General features: G+C 60.6%; 1 protein-coding gene across 1 annotated transcript in view; it reads left to right on the top strand.

Annotated features, from left to right (window-relative positions):
- LOC111138995 (IQ motif containing GTPase activating protein 3) overlaps positions 1-11,843 on the top strand; it is a 34,376-nt gene extending 22,533 nt beyond the window's left edge. The window contains exons 23-38 of the mRNA XM_022491067.1: positions 1,203-1,411; positions 1,943-2,095; positions 2,578-2,741; positions 3,074-3,298; positions 4,052-4,192; positions 4,924-5,008; positions 5,387-5,619; positions 5,891-6,023; positions 6,116-6,218; positions 6,747-6,873; positions 7,729-7,816; positions 8,305-8,517; positions 8,953-9,119; positions 9,555-9,656; positions 10,011-10,119; positions 10,876-11,843. Of these exons, the coding sequence (XP_022346775.1) occupies positions 1,203-1,411; positions 1,943-2,095; positions 2,578-2,741; positions 3,074-3,298; positions 4,052-4,192; positions 4,924-5,008; positions 5,387-5,619; positions 5,891-6,023; positions 6,116-6,218; positions 6,747-6,873; positions 7,729-7,816; positions 8,305-8,517; positions 8,953-9,119; positions 9,555-9,656; positions 10,011-10,119; positions 10,876-10,989 (2,366 nt within the window). The 3' untranslated portion in view covers positions 10,990-11,843. The remainder of the gene's footprint in view (positions 1-1,202; positions 1,412-1,942; positions 2,096-2,577; positions 2,742-3,073; positions 3,299-4,051; positions 4,193-4,923; positions 5,009-5,386; positions 5,620-5,890; positions 6,024-6,115; positions 6,219-6,746; positions 6,874-7,728; positions 7,817-8,304; positions 8,518-8,952; positions 9,120-9,554; positions 9,657-10,010; positions 10,120-10,875) is intronic.
- Positions 11,844-18,692: the final 6,849 nt, after the last annotated feature.

Genomic DNA, 18,692 nt, shown 5'->3' with positions numbered 1-18,692 from the left:
TGTCTGCGAGCGCCCGGCTTCCAGTAGTCAGCAGGGCAGAGGTCACGCCTCCCCACGGCTTACACACTGGGCTTTGGAGAAGTCTGTCCTTCCTCAGCCCCCTCCTCACCGACAGCTGATGCCCCAACCTTGAGCATTTCTCCGGATCCAGGGTGCGTGGGGAGTGAGGACGTGGGCTCTGCCTTTGGGAATCCCCCAGTTTGGAGGGAGAGACAGGAATTCCCCCAGAGCCGGGCAGGTCTAGATATCCCTCCCAGGGTCGCATAGCAGGGAAAGAGAAGTTACGAGAAGTCTGTGCAGGAATCCTCGAACAGGGCCTGTCGCCAAAGCCCCCGCCCGCCCCGGAGATGGCCTGGTCGTGGAGAAGTCTCCCCTTGGCAGGTGCTTGCTGTCCCAGGCTTCAGATGCCTTCCTGTGGTTGCCACCAAAGCAAACAAGGGAAAGGTCTCCTGCTAGACTTCCCGCCTCCGTGCACTTTGCCTTCTTGTGTGGCCCAGAGATCCCCCAGCCCCGGCCCTCCATGACCCTGCATGCATACAGCCTTGTGCCGTGCTGGGACCTTGTCCTGCCCCCTTGGTCCCCTGAGAGGGGTGCGCATCTCAACCCTCTCACAGATGCTTCTGGGCTGCTCTTGGCTCCTGTTCTTAAAGCACAGAAGCCCAACCATGGAGGTCCTCCTCTTTGTGAGGTGATCCCAGGGTCCACTTCTAACTCAGCCTCTGGCCCTTGGGTTCTGGGAGGTGTGGGCCCTTTCCCTTCCAGGCCTGAGGCGACACTTCTGGCCTTCAGGTAGAATGCACGACACTGGCCACATATCCTTTACTGCCCGAGTCTGTCGTGCCTGCAGGGTGCCGCCGGTCCCTCCCTGACTGTGGATGCTTGGCCAATCTGAGGAGCAAATGGGACTAGGAGCTCATCCGAGGGGGCTAGGCCTCCAACCTGGGGGCAGGAAGTCCTTGGCGTGGGCCCCAGACTCCTGTTCCATCGTACCTGGCTATCACCCAGGGAGCCTGGGGACAGGACCAGTTTGAGGCAGCCCTCTACCCCCGGCCACAAGCAGAACCGGTTAGAAAAGGGCTGGGCGTTGGGGGCCTGTTGGCCTCAAACAGGATGGGGACCAAGGGCTGGTAATAGGCGGGGGGCTGGCGAGGACATCTCTGGGAGGGCACGGCTGGTCCTGATGCCTCTTCCCTTCCTGCCAGTGCACGCAGCCCATCCACCTCTCCGCGTGGTGTGCAGATTTGCCCATCTCCTGAATCAAAGCCAGGAGGACTTCCTGGCAGAGGCTGAGCTGCTGAAGCTCCAGGAGGAAGTGGTTCGGAAGATCCGGTCCAATCAGCAGCTCCAGCAGGACCTCAACCTCATGGACATCAAGATCGGCCTGCTGGTGAAGAACCGGGTCACCCTGCAGGTGAGGGGCCGGCCCACTGCCGCCGGCGTGTCCTGTGTGCCCTGCCTTTCTGGGGTGGGTCGGGGCAGGAGACCGAGCAGACAGAGCCCTGGTGTGAAAGGAGAGCGCTTTCAGCTCTTCCTGCTGCTTCCTTGTGATGGGTGCGGGCTGCCTGCATCCTCTCCAAGTCTGCCTCCTCCTTGGGGAGCGGGGAGAGTGCCGTGCACCTTGCCCGGGCAGCGTGGAGCGACACACGAGCCTGCAGACATGCGGTGACGAGGAGGAGCACGTGCTCCGGCTCAGGAGACAGAGTAGCGGAAACCCACAGACGTGACGTGGGGGCCTGGCAGCCCCAATCTCTGCAGGGACCCCTGTGAGACTGGAGGAGCCAGCTGAGGTGACGGGGTGGCCGGGGCCCGGGGCCCTCCGCACCCCAGCACCGTTTCTGTCTCGCTCCTGCCATGAATGGCTCCAGCAGCAGAAAGGCCCGGCTCTTCGAGGGGCCGCTGCTGACCGTCTGCTCTGCCCTGTGCGGCCGCGCCGCGCCCGCAGGAGCTGGTCTCCCACTGCAAGAATCTGACCAAGAAGAACAAGGAGCAGCTGGCGGGCCTGATGGCGCTGGACAGGCCACGGGGGCTGAAGTCACTGAGCAAAGAGAAGAGGCAGAAGCTGGAAGCTTACCAGCACCTCCTCTACCTGCTGCAGGTGCGCAGTGGCCCCGAGGGCCTGGGGCCTCGAGGCCTTCCTGTGCGCGGTCCTCTTCCCAGCCCTAGTGCCGTGGCCCCAGAGACGGGGACCGCCGCCTCCCGCCCGTCCCCCGAGGGAGCTCCCGGCAGAGAGCCTTGCCTGATTCTCTCGCTAGTCCTCTGGGGGCCTGGTCAGCCGCCCGCCGCCCTCGCTGGTCCTCCGGGGGCCTGGTCAGCCGCCCGCCGCCCTCTCTGGTCCTCCGGGGGCCTGGTCAGCCGCCCGCCGCCCTCGCGGGTCCTCCGGGGGCCTGGTCAGCCGCCCGCCGCCCTCGCTGGTCCTCCGGGGGCCTGGTCAGCCGCCCGCCGCCCTCACTGGTCCTCTGGGGGCCTGGTCAGCCGCCTGCCGCCCTCGCGGGTCCTCCGGGGGCCTCGTTAGCCGCCCGCTGCCCTCGCTAGTCCTCCGGGGGCCTGGTCAGCTGCCCGCCGCCCTCTTGCTCGCAGACTCAGCCCATCTACCTGGCCAGGCTCATCTTCCACATGCCGCAGAGCAAAACCGCCAAGTTCATGGAGTCCATGGTCTTCAGCCTCTACAACTACGCCTCCAGCCGCCGCGAGGCCTACCTGCTGCTGCAGCTGTTCAAGACGGCGCTGCAGGAGGAGATCAGGTAGGGTCCCGCGTGCGGAGGACGGTGAGGGGAAGGGCTGAGACGCCGCTCTGGGCTGCGGGCCCCTCCGCCCGCTGAGGACCCACAGAGGCTGGAGGGTAGGAACAGAATCGGGAGACTCTCTTCTCAGCCTCCTAGGAGTGCCTGGAGGCCGTCTCCCAGGACCGTGTGGAGGAGGGAGCGCGGGTGGAGGGTCAGCCTTCGGGCTGAGCCCCAGCTGCGGGGACCTGCCTTTGGGGCACACACCCCTCAGTAGGCTTCCTAGAGAGGAAACGCAGCTGTTGGTCCTACGTGGAGGCAGGGTCCAGCTTCCGTGACCTCTTGGACCGCAGGTCAAAGGTAGAGCGGCCCCAGGACATGGTGACCGGCGACCCCACGGTGGTGAGGCTGGTGGTGAGGTTCTACCGGAATGGGCGCGGCCAGAGTGCCCTGCGGGAGATCCTGGGCCGGGTCATCCAGGACGTGCTGGGGGACAAGACGCTGAGCGTCCACACAGACCCTGTTCACCTCTACAAGACTTGGGTCAACCAAAGCGAGGCCCAGACTGGACAGCGCAGGTGAGCCACAGCCGAGGGGGAGCCCCCTGGGCCCACGGCCCCGTCGAGTGAGATAAGCAGTCCCCCCACCCCCGGGAATTAACACGGACCTGGTACGCGGGACCCAGGATGAACACAGGAGTGTGCGAGTGTGCCCATTGCCATGTCCTCGCAGACGATGCGTCTGACGGGCCAGGAGTCGGGCCTGGACTCCTTATTGATGGGGCATGGCTGGATAGTCATGTTCCCGATGAATAGACCCCTAAGGCAGCGAGAGCTGGGTTGGCCCTGGACACAAGGCCGGTGCTCAGGTGCCCGGTCCCCAGAGAGTGGGGCCGCCAAGGAGCAGCCCGGGCCGGTGGCTTGTCCCGTGGTGCATGGGCTCGTGGGTCATCTTCCCGTTGTCCCAGCCGCGGAAGACAAGATGCAGGCCTGCTGTGGCCGCCACCTCCCCCAAGGGGGCCTCCACACGCCATGGCGTGTCCATCTGTCCTACGCTCACCCGCCCCCACCGGCCCCTCTTCCTTCTTTACCTTCCTCCCAGGTTGCTCCGTTCCCTCCAACACCTTTCTCTTATTCTGGCCTGGGCTGCCCTAGTGTGTGCGTGCGTGCGTGTGTGTGTGTGTGTGCGCGCACGTTTCTGTGTGTGTACACGTGCACGTGTGTGTGCATGTGGGGGGGTCCTGTTGTTAGGTGAAGAGCTGGAGGGGGCGGGCTTCGGGAGGAGAGGCTGCTGGAGGGGCTCTGGCTGACACCTTGGCTCTCTGCCCACAGCCACCTCCCCTACGATGTCACCCCAGAGCAAGCCTTGAGCCACCCCGAGGTCCAGCGGCGGCTAGACCTCTCCCTCCGCAGCCTCCTCGCCCTGACCGACAGGTTCCTGGCAGCCATCACGTCATCTGTGGAGCACATTCCGTACGTGCCTCAGCCCCGCCAGGCCCCTGGGAGCCCCATGCCTGTGTCCTGAGCCCTGGGATGGGAGAAGGAAGGGGATTGTGTCTATAGGTGGCCTGTCCGTGACAGGAATCGTGACAACCAAGTCTAGCATGTCTGGGTGTCACCATCCCATCACACACTCCTTCCACAGACGTCATCGCATTAGAGTCTCTCAAAAACCCTGAGCTAGAGAGAGGGCAGGAATGCTCGCGTCCGTTTTCCAGAGCGGGGGGCCGGGAGGGCGCAGAGCCGCAGGGAAGGGACTTGTACGAGCTGCTGGTTCACGGTGTCTGGTGGAGGCAGGACCGGAGCCCCTCCTCTGATCTCTGCTTCCCCTCAGGTCTTGCTTCCAGCCCCCGCTCGGCCCCTCCCACGGGTTCTGCCACCTCCAAGCCTCCCAGGCTGTCCTGGGACAGGGTGCCCAGGGGACATGCTGAAGGGCCTCTGTGGGGGATGGCAGGCCAAATCCCGGGCTCTGGGGTGTTTCCAGGGGACACTGGAGAGAGGCACAGCCAGGGCCCTCGGGCCGGCCCGAAGCCTGCACACCAGCTTAGTGGGTGCTGGGTACTGACCCGAAGGGTGGCAGGGAACTGGCCGTGGAGAGCAGGGGGCCGGTGCACCACGCCTGGGCAAGTAAGGAGGCAGCAATCTTGTGTGTCGGGCTCTGGTGGGGACGGTGGGAACACAGCGCATGCCCACTTTGTCCCCAGGTATGGGATGCGGTATGTGGCCAAGGTCCTACAGACCACTCTGACAGAGAGGTTTCCTGCCGCCTCGGACGACGAGGTCTACAAGGCAAGTACCATCTGCCCCACGAGGCTCCAGCGCTCTCCTTTGTCCTCCTGGGGTCTGTGAGCCCCAGGACGGAGATGAAAGAACAGAAAACTCTGTGCTCTGAAAGTCCCAGCGGGACGACCTCCTGCACGCCGCCCCCCCACCCCCGCAGGCCCTCTGCTGGCTGGTGTGCGGGCAGCCGCGCTGTGAGCGAGCAGGGCGGGCTGGAGGTCTGCGTTCTGGTCAGGCTCCTGCTCATGTTTTGACCTCGACCGGGTGTTTTGTGCAACACGACGGGGCTGGCCCGGGAGGTCCCCCCAGCCCCAGGAGCTGGGTAATAGGATGGGGGCGCCAAGGCAGACCCTGGGGCATCCCTGGGATGGTTTCCTCTGCCTTCAGGTGGTCGGGAACCTCCTGTACTACCGCTTCCTGAACCCAGCTGTTGTGGCCCCCGACGCCTTCGACATCGTGGCCGTGGCAGCAGGCGGCGCCCTGGCCCCCTCCCAGCGCCACACGCTCGGGGCCGTGGCTCAGGTCCTGCAGCACACCGCCGCGGGCAAGGCCTTCTCTGGGGCGAGCCACCATCTGCGGGCCTTGAATGACTACCTAGAGGACACCCACATCAAGTTCAGGTCTGGGTCCTGACACCCCGTCCCTCCTGTCCCCTCCTCCTCCTCTCGCCTTCTGTCATGCCCCACCTGCCTCTCTGAGGGCCTTGGGGAGGCGCTGCGCGGAGGGTGGCGTGCAGTTAGCAAGCCGGAGGGTGGATTGTTGGGGGGTCTGCCCGGGGGGCTGGAGGGGCAGGGTAGGGGGCCTGTCAGGCACTGCAGGGGGAACAGACAGGGCACGAGGGGGTGCTGCTCGCCCCACCTCACCCCTCCCACACCCTTCTTCTGGAGATAGGAGGTTCGTGTGCCGAGCCTGCCAGGTCCCAGAGCCAGAGGAGCGCTTTGCGATGGACGAGTACTCAGACATGGTGGCCGTGGCCAAGCCCGTGGTGTACATCACCGTTGGGGAGCTGCTCAACATGCACAGGGTGAGGCCGCGGCCGGGGGTCGCTGGAGGGTGGGCTGGCCCTCGAGGAAGGCCCGGCTCAGCCTGTATCTTTTGGCGTGCCCCGACCCGCAGCTGCTGCTAGAGCACCAGGACTGGGTCGCCCCCGAGCACTGCGACCCCTTGCATGAGCTCCTGGAGGACCTCGGGGAGCTGCCCACTGTCTCCGACCTCATTGGTGCGTGCCGCGCTGGGCCAGGGAGCTGGGTGCCAGCTGGGGGCCTGGAGGGAGGACACAGGCCAGTGAGTGCGCCTGTCTGGAGTTCTGGTTACGTCGGGGCCGTGTGCTGGGAAGCCAGTCTGCACATGCCCCCCCACCCCCTCCCTTCTTTAGATGGACATGGGGACACGGGCTAATAGGAAGAAAGGGGACAGACGGTGGGAGACCCAGTGCCATCGTGTAAATGGCTTATTAAATTGCGTGAGACAGATGGGGATGGCTGTGGGTGTGTTTGGAGTCTCTAAGGGTTTCTCCTACAGGAGATACGGAATGAGAGAGAAGTTCCAGGTCAGGGTTCGGGTGGTGACAGATTGAGAGTAGGGAGCGCAAGGTCCCGGGCTCAGGTGTTGGTCCGAGGCTGAGCTCTGGCTGGCAGCCCTCCCGTGGGTGCTGCTATCGGCAGTGTGGACACGACTCTCCTGGTGCAGGGGTGCCTGGGGGAGGTGGCAGGCCTGGCTGTGGGTCTCATCCCTGCCCCCACCACAGGGGAGGGCGTGGCCGCCGCTGGGAATGAGGACCCAGCCAAGCTGGAGGTGTCCCTGGCACTTGCCAACAAGTTTGAAGGGGCGGAGACGGACGCCGGTGACGCCAGCGTCCAGAGCCTGCTTCTGAGGTGAGGGAGCGCCGGCTGCTGCCTTGGGCCCTCCGCGGTCTTCCACGGGCTCTTGTCCTGGGGCAGCTCTCACTGAGACCTGCCTGACGCTGCCCTCCCCAGGCCTCCGCGTCACGCTTCTCTGGGTTTGGCGGGAGGCCGGGGGACACTTGGGGTGTGGGTAGCACGTGACGCTGACGTGTTGTCACTCTTCACGTGTGAACTGCTGATCTGAGGGGCGACCGTGAGGTTGGAGATGGTTTCCCGTCTTTACACGCGGGACAGGTGGCCTGCCGGAAGTGAGGGTCAGGAGAGCGACCTGGAACTTCCCATCCCCGGGGCTGTGAGTGGGGCGGGGGGGCCCGGTAGGGCTAGCTGGCCGTCCGGGCGGAAGAGGAGCTGAGGTGCCAACTGCGTCCTGTGCCAGGCGGGCGGCCCCTCCCCTCACCCGACTGCCCAGTAAACCAGTGAGGCGGGCAGTGGGCGAAGGCCTAGCAGGGTGGGGCCAGGCGAGAGCACGGCCAGAGCCGCCAGGAGGGAGGCGGCCGTCAGCAGGAGGGACATTGGAGCTGGGGAGGGGCTCCCAGAGGACAAAGCATGTCCTTCAGCCTCGGGACTCAGGAAGACCATCTGTGGGAGGGAGGGGGCCCATCCGCAGAGTGCAGGGGTGAGGCAGCTCCGTGCGTGCTCACGGAGCGCCTCAGCCCCCCTTGGCGTCTCCTTCCTCGTTCGCCCTCCGGACCTCTCAAGTGTCCCTGGCAGCCACAACACAGGGCAGGGTCCCCTCCCTCTCAGCTCCCGGCCAGCCCCGAACTGGTCCCCGAACAGGTCCGAACCTGACCCTGTCCCTCCCCTCTTCCCCCTCGCCTCCTGCAGCACCAAGCAGATGCTGGCGGACATCATGCAGTTCCAGCCTGGGGACTCCCTGGAGGAGATGCTGTCCCTCCCTGCGACCGCAGAGCAGGTGCGTGGCCTGGCTGCTCACGTGATGGGTGTTGCCCGGCCTCTAGCCCTGTCCATTCCTCCCCAGGACCCGCCCCAAGCAGACACCAGGGATGGCCTGGAGGGGGGTGTGAGCATGTGGAGGTCCGGTTGGTCCAGCAGCAGGAAGGACTAAGCCAGGGCTTCCCAGGGAAAAGTTGAGGCCTGCGGGCAGGTAGAGGCTTGTTCCAAAACACGGGACAGAGGACAGAAGCACCCGCGAACACTGGGGAGCCATCGCAGTACTGGGAGGTGGCCGCCAGCGTGTGTCCACAACAGTTCCTGCTGTGGCGTCCATGCGGGTCCCCCACAATGACCACAGGCCCGTTTGTGTCTGTGATGCCACCCGTGGCTGTTCAGTCCCCAGCCACCCGCTCCACCTACCCCCACTCCCCGAAGCTGGGGTTGGCCAGGGCGGGGGGCCAGAATGGTGGAACCTCCTAGGTCCCTCCAGCTCCTCTGTCCTCCCAGGAAGCGGCCCACAAGCAGCTGACATGCGAGCGGCAGGCGTGCGAGAGCCAGACCCCGGAGCCCCTGCGACGGCACCGCTCGCTGAGCGCGCACGCCCTCCTGCCGCTGGCCGACAAGCGGCGGCGCGTCCTGCGGAACCTGCGCCGGCTGGAGAGCCTGGGGCTGGTCAGTGCCCGCGACGGCTACCAGGGTCTGGTGGACGGACTGGCCAAGGTAGTGGCCCAGGACTGGGGTCCGGCTGGGGTGGGTGGGAGCAGGGGCAGGCAAGGTTGGGGCTCTGGGCGGGGCATGGAGTGGGCGGGGCCGGGTGGGTGCTCAGGTGCCCAGAAGGCCGGCCTCTGCCCAGCAAGTGCCGCCCCAAACTGTCACCAGCCCGGGGAGGCCAACACATCCCTGCAGGGTCCTTTCTGACGGGAAGGTCTCAGGGAGAGGACCATTCCTGCAGCTCTCTTTCACGACAAAACGGAGCCTTGGAACAGTTACTCCTCCGCGCGGGTCCCTTGAGGGTTTGGGCTGGAGTCCTTGAGCTGGCCCTCCTCCTGGGAGAAGCAGCTGTAAAATCGGCCTCTCCATGCTTCTCCTGAAGATGCTCTCCGGGAGTGCCCTGGGCTCACTCAGGACCTGAGCTCTTCTGTCCCCCAACCCCAGGACATCCGCAACCAGCGCCGGCACCGGCAGCGGCGGAAGGCAGAGCTGGGGAAGCTGCAGGCCACGCTCCAGGGCCTGGACGCCAAGACCACCTTCTACGAGGAGCAAGGCGACTACTACAGCCAGTACATCCGGGCCTGCCTGGACCAGCTGGCCCCCCGCTGCACGTAGGCACCACCCGCGGGCCGAAGCCCACCTGTGACCTCTCACCCCTATGTGACCTTTGCCCCATTCCACCAGCTCTGAATCTTTTTTTTCTTTTTTAATATTTTAAAAATTATTTATTTATCTGAGAGAGAACGAGCATTAGCGGGAGGGAGAGGGAGCCCAATGTGGGACTCGATCCCAGGACCCTGGGATTATGACTTGAGCCGAAGGCAGACTTTTCACCGACTGAGCCCCCCAGGTGCTCCCCTTCCACCAGCTTTGAAAGAACCACCTTCCCAGGACAGCAGGGTCCCTGTCTCGTGTGGGCTTGGGCTTAAGTGCAGGCCCTTGTCCTCCACCAGGGAGGGTCCCCGGGCCCTGCTGTCCTTCCCGCAGACCCAGAGGACGAGTGTCTCTGGTGCGTAGACGAATTCTCTGTGGCCTTTTTGAATCAGGAGCTCTGGGAAAGGGAAGAAGCGGCCGGCCCTCCGCTACACGGCCGCCCAGCTGCTGGAGAAGGGTGTCCTGGTGGAAATTGAGGATCTTCCCACCTCTCAGTATGTGTCCGACCCCAGCTGTGCTCCAGCGCGGGGAGGGAGGAGGGGCTCTGGGGGCAGTGGGGAGACCCGACACCTCCAGGCGGAAAACTAAGGCCAGCGGATGTGGCCCAGCACAGTCTGAGACACCCGCGGCCCGGGGCGCTGGGGGCGCTTCCCGGAGGGGCATCTGACAGGGCCAGGCTGACGGCAGGTCCGTGGCGTGGTGAGCAGGAAAGACAGCGGGAGCACCGCGGGGAGGTCTGGGCTCAGGGGCACACAGTGCTGTCTGGCCGCGCCTTGGTGGGAGGAAGACCGGGGTTGGGGTCCTGGAAAGAGGCACCGAGTCCCCGTGTCAAATCCTGTCCCCGACAGCTTCCGAAACGTGATCTTTGACATCACCCCTGGAGACGAGGCGGGCAAGTTCGAAGTGAACACCAAGTTCCTGGGCGTGGACATGGAGCGGTTTCAGCTTCACTACCAGGTGAGGGCCGCCTGCTGGGCTTCGGGGTTGGCCCACAGCCCTTCCCTAGGCCTCAGAGGACACCAGCTCCACTCCGCAGCCAGTCGGTACCCTCTGTTCCTGAGCGGAAGGCTGAGGGGCTCGCAGCCCAAGCCCCTCTGCCCCCAGGCTCTGACACAGAGCCCACTGCCAAGCAGCAGACCGGCCACAGGCTGGTGAGGTCAGAGCGGGACGGGTACCCAAAACCCCGGCCCGTGTCCCTGCCCCCTGCACCCCGTGCCCGGCCCCAGGACCTTATCCCGACTCTACAGGCTCAGAGGCTGATGTGGAGGAAGCTGTCACAGGCCAGCACTCAGGGAAGCAGTGTTTTTTTTTTTTAAGATTTTTATTTATTTGAGACAGAGAGAGAGAGCACAAGCAGGGGGAGCAGCAGGCCGAGGAGAAGCAGACTCCCCACCGAGCAAGGAGCCCGATGTGGGGCTCGATCCTAGGACCCTAGGATCATGACCTGAGCTAAAGGCAGATGCTTAAGGACTGAACCACCCAGGCGCCCCACTCTTTGGCCTTTTGAACAAGAAAACTGATTTCAAGACTTTGTGCTTGAGTTCACATTTCGTTAAGTCACTGTCCTCTCTTGCCCTTGGTGTCCTGCTCTGTGAAGTGGGATCTCGGTGGTCAGGGCCGCTGCATGGACGTGGGAGGCTCCAGGCTGAGAGCTTTCCAGAGACAGCCACTGCCAGGAGCCCTCACCCCTGCCCCCCAATGCCCTCTCCCCAGGACCTCCTGCAGCTCCAGTATGAAGGTGTAGCTGTTATGAAACTCTTCAACAAGGCCAAGGTCAATGTCAACCTCCTCATCTTCCTTCTCAACAAGAAACTTCTGCGGCAGTGACCAAGGCCTCTTCCCCTGCTCAGTGCTTGTCTTGACACTCAACTCACTGCACACTTCCCTACAGACCCCAGGGCTCAGGATGGGCTGAGCTCCAGGGTCCCACCCCTCACCCCACTGGGAGGAGCTTGACTACCTGGCCACAGCTAGCGTCTCCTGCTAACAGCTAACTGGAGCCTTGCCCCAGAGTCTGGCTGTGTGCTGGTAAGTCCCAGACCCCTTGTCTCCCCGCAGGAGGGCATGAAGTTGGGACCCGCCCTTTGCTTGGGCTGGCCTCTGGTCCCTCGTCTGCTGCTGCTTCACTGTGGTCACCCCAGTATGACACACTGCTGTGGGCCCAGTTCCCTCCGCCTCCCTTCTCCCTGCACAGCCCACCAGGCACCCGCTCCCTCCTGCCCCTGTCCCTCGCTCCCAGGACACCCGTGGTGGCCTGATGGCCCCCCGGCAACCTCCGCTCTCATTCCTCTGTGGAAGGTCTGTTCTCTGCGCCCCGAATATTTCTTCTACCTCCGCCCACACCTGCCTCACCTTGTGGCGTTAATCATAGTTTTAATTCTGGCACTTTTCTGACCTCAGAGGAGTTGTTCCCCATATCCGCACCAACCGTCCCGTCAGTGCCTCGTGCCGTGTCGGTTGGGGTGCCTGGGGTCAGGCAGGAAGGGCGCCCTGCACGTTGAAGACTCCGTCCATCCACTTCCGACGGCACAAGGGGCGTCTCCCCCCCTCGGGGCTCCGGCCCCTGAGAGCTGACTCTTCTGGGCAGTTTCAGTCCACCTGCATTCTTGCCCCCGTCCCGCCGACTTCCTGTCCCTCTGCTCCCGATGTCACTTGAATAAAAGCAGCCGTCATCCCACCACTGCTGTTAGCGCTTGGCTTCATTCGTCTCATGGGGAGCAGGCCCCCGAGTCCTGGGACAGCTCTCCCCTGAGTGCGCGGGGTCCCTCCCGCGTGGGCCCACTCCGCCAGCCTGCGCTCTGGAAAGCTTCCGGAGCTGTGGCCTTTCCGCCTCCGGCCGCTCCCCCAGGGGACAGAGAGGAGGAAGGCAGGCAGGCTCAGGCTCAGAAGCGCGGTGGCCGCCCTCTGCCGGCTAAAGCCTAGAGGAGGAGAAGCGGTCCGAGTTCCACCCCGCCCGCTCTGCACACACGTCCAGCAGGTTCTCCTCCCCGTCTCGCCACAGCAACTTAGCGTCTAGCTTCCGCACTCTGATCAAATCCCTCTGCGTGACCAAAGCCCCGCTCCCTGCCTCCCTGCTCTCAGGAGACGGGCAGAGTCTGGGGAGGAGGGATGGTACAGAGACACCTGCCCTGACCTCCGAACCCCTAGAAGCCCCAACTTCGCCTGCTGTGGCCTGCCTGCCGCTCAGAGCTGTCTCACCGTCGTGTCCTCTCCTTCCGTGACATGTCATGGCAGAGACTTCAAGGACTGCCTTGTTCTGGGTGACAGGGACACACCATGGGTCCGGATTCCACCCATGAGCAGTCATCACTGAAAGTCTCACCCTCCACCAATGGCTCCAGCACCGTCCCTCTGAGACGCCCCCCAGCGATCACCTGGCCTCCGCCACCCACGCTGGGAACTGGACCGTCACAGCAGCTGCTGTCCTTGAGGGCCTGTCGTGCCCGGGGTGTTCATACGCACTCACTCTTCACAGCAACCCCACGAAGGCAAGCCACGGCTCCCTTTGGAACTGAGGCCCTGAGGTCTGGGTGACCCACCAACACGGCAACAGGCAGTAAGGGGCAGAGCAGGCCTTTAACCTTGGGCCTGCTCCGTCTGCATTGACATTCCTCCAGAAACTTTCTCTTTTCCGAGAGAAACATCTCCACTTCCTTCAGCCCATTGCTCAACCCTGATGAATGTCAAGGCCTTCCTAACTGCAGACGGCCAGTCCAAGACATGGGTGCTCAGCTCCCCCGGGGGAAGCCCAAGCTCTCGGGAGGACAATCTGACACCAGGGACATATGTGCAGGTTGCCAAGAACGAGTGGTCTCTCTACCGAGTGTGAGTTGGGACAGCTGAGTATCCACAGAGGGAAGCTGGACCCCTACCTCACACCGTATACAGACACTGAAACAAGTCATAGACCAAACTGTAAGAGTCAAATTCTTATAAAACTCTTAGAAAACCTAAATTTTCATGACTTCAATCAGGCAATGATTTCTGAGGACACCAGAGGCACAAGCAGCAAAAACTAGATAAAGCGGGCTCCATCAAAGTTAACAACCCGTGCTTCAAAGGACACCTTCGAGAAAATGAAAAAAACAAAAACCCACAGAAAGAGAAAAGATAGTTCCAAATCATGCGTCTTATAAGGGACTTGCTTCTAGAATGTCTAAAGGGCTCTTATAACTCAAAAAGACAACTCAATTAAATGGGCAAAGAACTTTAATGGCCATTTCTCAAAAAAAGACACACAAATAGCTAATAAGCACATGAAAAGACGCTCAACATCATTAGTTATTAGCAAAATGCAAATTAGGTTTTAATGCGTTAACCGCTGGACGTCCCGGGGGTGGCTGAAGTAAGGCCGCTATTGACAAGGGTCTGAGGGCCCGTGAGGAGGGGACGGGTTCTAGCTCCTGTCTGCTAAGGTGCTTGGAAGAGGGTGGGGCCGCTTTGGAAAACAACTTGGGATTTCTGCGAAATGTCAAACCTGCGAGCCAGCCCTTCCCCCTCCCAGCTATGACGCAAGAAAACTGGGAGCCCCTGTCCGCACACAAGTCTGTACGCAGATGGCCGTCAGCCGACGGATGGGACAACAGGCGGCGCCTCACCGACGGAGCCCTGCCCAGCCGCGGGAAGGGACAGAGCAGCACATGCGCCACAAGGCGGAGGAAACTCGAAAACACGAAAGGCGCTGGTCAGACACAGCGGCACGTGGGTGTGATTCCATAGGACGGACGTCCAGGCTGGGCAAATCCACAGGAACAGAAAGCAGAGCAGTGGTCGCCAGGGTCTGGGGAAGGGGGAGCACCGGGTGACAGCACGGGGGTGTGGGTTTCGGCTGGGGCCGTGGCTATGTTCTGTAGTGTAGGGAGGACTGCGCGACTGAGCAGAGTAAAACCACTCCCTTTTGTACCTTGAAAGGGTGAGTTTTATGGATGTGAGTTTCAAGAAAGCTGTCACTTTGGGGCGCCTTGGGGGGCACAGTCGGGTAAGCGGCTCCCTTCGACTCGGGTCATGATCTCTGGGTCCTGGGATCAAGCCCCATGCGGAGTCCGCTTCTCCCTTTACCTCTGCCCCTCCCCCTGCTCGCTTGCTCTCTCTCATTCTCTCTAAAATAAGTCAATAAATAAAACCTTTTTTAAAAAGAAGAAAGCAAGCTGTTATGTTTTCAAACCGCAGGAGCACACACCAGCGAGGACGGCTTCCCAGCAGCACGTGTGGCTGGGGGCAGGGAGCCAGGTGTCCAGCGCGGGACCGTGTGTGGTCACAGTGATATCAGTAGAGCGACCCCACGACGGCCCCTCACACAGCTGCAGGAATGAGAGCCAGGTGGGAGGTGCTGGTGTGAAAAGCTGTCCATGGCGTATGTTTGGAAGGACATGCGAGAACCGTGGAAGGGGTCCCCTTTGGGGAGCAGGGATGAGGGGGCAGCTGCTTCCGCACTGTGATTCCCGTGAGCTTCTGTCGCTCTCGGGGGAGGGGAAGCACGCTCACGTGGCCTCCAGATCTGTGGTGTGAACACCCAGAGGAATGACATGTCCCTTGTCCCAGAGCTGCGGCCCCGCGGCCACCCGCAGATGTGCACAGAAATGGGGGGCAAGCGTACCGGTGATTCAACCCTGAAGCTAAAAACTGAAGATCGAGTTTGTACGTTATGGGTCTTTTTCATGTCATTTTTCCAGTAACTCGTTTTTGTGGCATTTCATAAAAAATACCAGCCCAGGAGCACCTGGCTGGCTCCGTGTGGGGAGTAGGCGACTCTTGATCCTGGGGCCGTGAGTTCGAGCCCCGCGCTGGGCGTGGAGCCTACTCAGAAATGTATACCTACCTACAGATCAGTCTATCACAGGGTGGAAGTTTCTGGAAGGTGTCTTTCACCACAGCAGGTCTGAGGCTGCTTCCGGGGGCGCTACGGAGGAAGGAGGGCTGTTGAATCGCAGGGGGCGCTGAGCGGCTGCGCAGATCACCTGTCCGGGCGGTCTTAGTTTCTGCTGTATTCCTTCAGCCATGAGAAACATTTTTCCATGTCTTTAAAATTTCTCCAAAAACATTCACGTCTCTAATGGAGCCCATATATTTAATGCAGTTAACATCCATGCAACGGTAAGCAGCTGCTTCCCAGTTTCACTATTAAAGCCTGGAATGGCCATCTGTGTCCGAGAGCTTTCTATTTCTAACTTACCACCTTAGAATAGAAATAACCAGATCAGGAGCAGGAGCTTTTCTTTAAAGATGGTTCGCTTATTTAAGTCATCTCTGCACCCAACGTGGGGCTTGAACTCACAGCCCTGAGATCAAGAGTCCCATGATCTCCCGTTGGAGCCAGCCAGGTGCCCCAAAGAGCATGAACTTTTAAAAAAATTACTGGTGTGTTTTTTTTTTTCCCAACTATATATTCATTGTAGAAAGTTTGGGAAATATTTATAAAGCAAAAAAGGAGTAAGAATATTTCATGATACCATTACAAAATGATAACCACTTGTAATATTTTGATGTCTTTTCTTCCAACCATATTTGTAACGAGAATCATGCTATGCATATTATTTTATACCGTTTTATTTCCATCTACATTGTAAACACTTTCCCATCTTAAATGGGCTATTCCAGGGGCACCTGGCCCGCTCAGTTGGTAGAACAGGTGACTCTCGATCTTAGGGTCATGAGTTCGAGCCCCAAGTTGGGCGTAGAGCTTACTTAAAGCAACAGCACCAACTGGGGCGCCTGGATGGCTCACTGGTTAAGCCTTTGCCTTTAGCTCAGGTCATGGTCTCAGGGTCCTGGGGTCGAGCCCCACATTGGGTTCTCTGCTCAGCAGGGAGCTTGCTTCCCCTCTGTCTCTGCCTGCTTGTGATCTCTGTGTCAAATAAGTAAATAAAATCTTTTAAATAAATAAATAAAACAGCACCAATAACACCACCCCAACCACCTAGATGGTTTATGTTTTGATGGAAGAATGCTGTACGACAAACCCTTTGTGGGGGTCTCTGCCTTTGGGGAACTGATCCCCCTCCCTCCACACAACTGTGGGGCTGACAGCGGATCTGCCTCCCACCGCCCAGGAGCGTGGGCAAAGGACTTCCTTCCCCTGGGCCGTGGGAACTTGAATTCGGAGGGCGGCACCCAGGAAGGGAAGCCCGTTGGGACTGAGTCACCCGCTCGCAGCACCCTGTGGAGACGGCCACCAGCTTCTGGCACCAGGATGCCCAGAGGGGTCAGACTGTCATCTCCCCCAGGTCAGGTCACCCCACCCCACCCCAGCCACACACGGCACCTCCCAGCAGCTCCCCATTTGCTGATGTTCCTGAGCCCGACACTTCCCTGCAGACAGATCACTTCCTGGTCCGTCCTTGCTCTGGAGTCTGTGCCCGGGTGTATTTCCTCGGACTCGACTTCCAGAAGGGAAGTTGCTTCGTCAAAGGGTGTGCGCTTTATAAAAGGTCTTTTCACATGTGGCCTAGCGTCCAGAAAAGTCTGCTCCGGTGAACAGAAAGAGGGCACCGGAGGGGAGAGAAGGACGTGCACGCCCGGGGCCAGACGCCCCGGGTTCTCGAGTCCGGAAAGAAGCGCAGCTTGACCGGCTGATCCGCGGAAACCCGCCCGGGCCGGGCCTGAGAACCTCCACCGCGGCCTTTGTGCTCTGTCTCGGTGTCTGTCTCTGAAATAAATAAATAAAATCTGTAAAAGTAAATTAATAAAAATAAAATAAAAAGTATGGCTTGCTGATTGTGGTAGCGTGACCGGGACACAGGGACAGGAAGACAACATCCACGGGACACTAGGGGCTCGGAATCCAGTCGGGGCTTCAGTGAAGACGAATGTGTTGGTACCGGTTTCTTAGAGGGGCGCCGGGCTCAGTTGGTTGGGCGGCTGCTTTCGGCTCAGGTCGTGATCTTGGGGTCCTGGGATGGAACCCCACATCGGGCTCCCTGCTCAGCAAGGAGCCTGCTTCTCCTTCTTCCATTCTCCCTGCTTGTGCTCCCTCTGTCAAATAAACAAAATCTTAAAAAAAAAAAAATACTGGTTTCTTAGTTTTGACAAACATACCACAGAAACTCCACGGTTAACCTGAGGGAAGCTGAGTAGGGGACCACGGGAACTCCCTGCACTGTGCTGCGACTTTTCCGTAAATGTAAAACTGTTTCAAATTAAAATTTAAAACTGTATTGCACCAATTCATAGTCCCACTGAAAGGACATAGGAGTCTTACCACAACCTTGCCAGCAGCAAGTATTTTTAAAAACTCAGTCCTTCGGGACGCCTGGGTGGCTCAGTTGGTTGAGCAGCTGCCTTCGGCTCAGGTCGTGATCCCAGCGTCCTGGGGTCCCGCATCGGGCTCCTTGCTCGGCAGGGAGCCTGCTTCTCCCTCTGCCTCTGCCTGCCATTCTGTCTGCCTGTGCTCGCTCTCTCTCCCTCTCTCTCTGACAAATAAATAAAATCTTTAAAAAAAAAAAATTCAGTCCTTCAACAAATATTTTCTTTCTTTCTTTTTTAAGTTTTATTTATTTCAGAGAGAGCTCGAGCAGGGGGAGCAGGACAGGCAGAGGGAGAAGCAGACTCCCCGCTGGGCAGGGAGCCCGACGCTGGACTTGATCCCAGGACCCCGGGATCATGACCTGAGCTGAAGGCAGACGCTGAACCAACCGGGCGCCCCTGACAAATATTTCCCGAGTGCCCTCTAGTGCCAGTCCCTACCTCAGGTGCTGGGATCCATCAGGGAGCAAAGCAGACGTGGCCCAGTGTTCCCCCAGCGCCGACAGCGGGCTGGTGAAGACGGATACTCGACAGTGTCAGCAGGAATAAGCGTGGGGCGCCTGGGGGGCTCAGCGGGTTAAGCCTCTGCCTTTGGCTCAGGTCATGATTCCGGGGTCCTGGGATCGAGCCCCGAATCGGGCTCCCTGCTGGGCGGGAAGCCTGCTTCTCCCTCTCCCACTCCTCCTGCTTGTGTTCCCTCTCTCGCTGTGTCTCTGTCAAATAAATAAATATAACCTTAAAAAAAAAAAGGAAGCAATAAGCGCTTTGGGGAAAGGAGTGTGGGATCAGGGATAACACGAGTGGCCGAGAGGAATGACGGATGGGCTGCACTTTCCACCAGTGTGACGAGGAGAGGCTTCCCTGAGGAGACAACCCAGCCCTGCCTCAGGAGGAGGAGTGGGAAGCCGTGGCCTATCTGGAGAAAAGTGTGACAGTCAAGGCCGAGTGACACCCTGGCACCCGCTGGTGACAGCCTACACAGACGGCCCCGGGCCGGCACGGACACTCTTGCTCTGAGGTTCGGGGGAGCCCGGCCCTGCTGCTCAGCTCCCGGCCGGACACAGAAGGACACAGCTTCCCCCATGTGAAATGAGCCGATTGGGAAAACAACGAGGGTCGCTGTTTGGTTTTAATCTACTTGATGATGAATGAATGTAGCAGATGGTGTTCTCTAGCAGGGACGTGACACAGTCCCCTTCCCCGTGCTCTTATCGCAGCATCGGCGCCCGTCACTGACGGGTGATGTCGGCGCCTCCCCTCGAAGCCGCCGGTCGGTAGTGACGGCGCGG

Source organism: Enhydra lutris, unplaced genomic scaffold (genome assembly GCF_002288905.1).
Source record: "Enhydra lutris kenyoni isolate GAN:26980312 unplaced genomic scaffold, ASM228890v2 scaffoldscaffold94, whole genome shotgun sequence".
Classification (NCBI taxonomy): Eukaryota; Metazoa; Chordata; class Mammalia; order Carnivora; family Mustelidae; genus Enhydra; species Enhydra lutris.
Note: the sequence above shows the minus strand (reverse complement) of the source record. Positions and strands in the feature narration are given on the sequence as shown.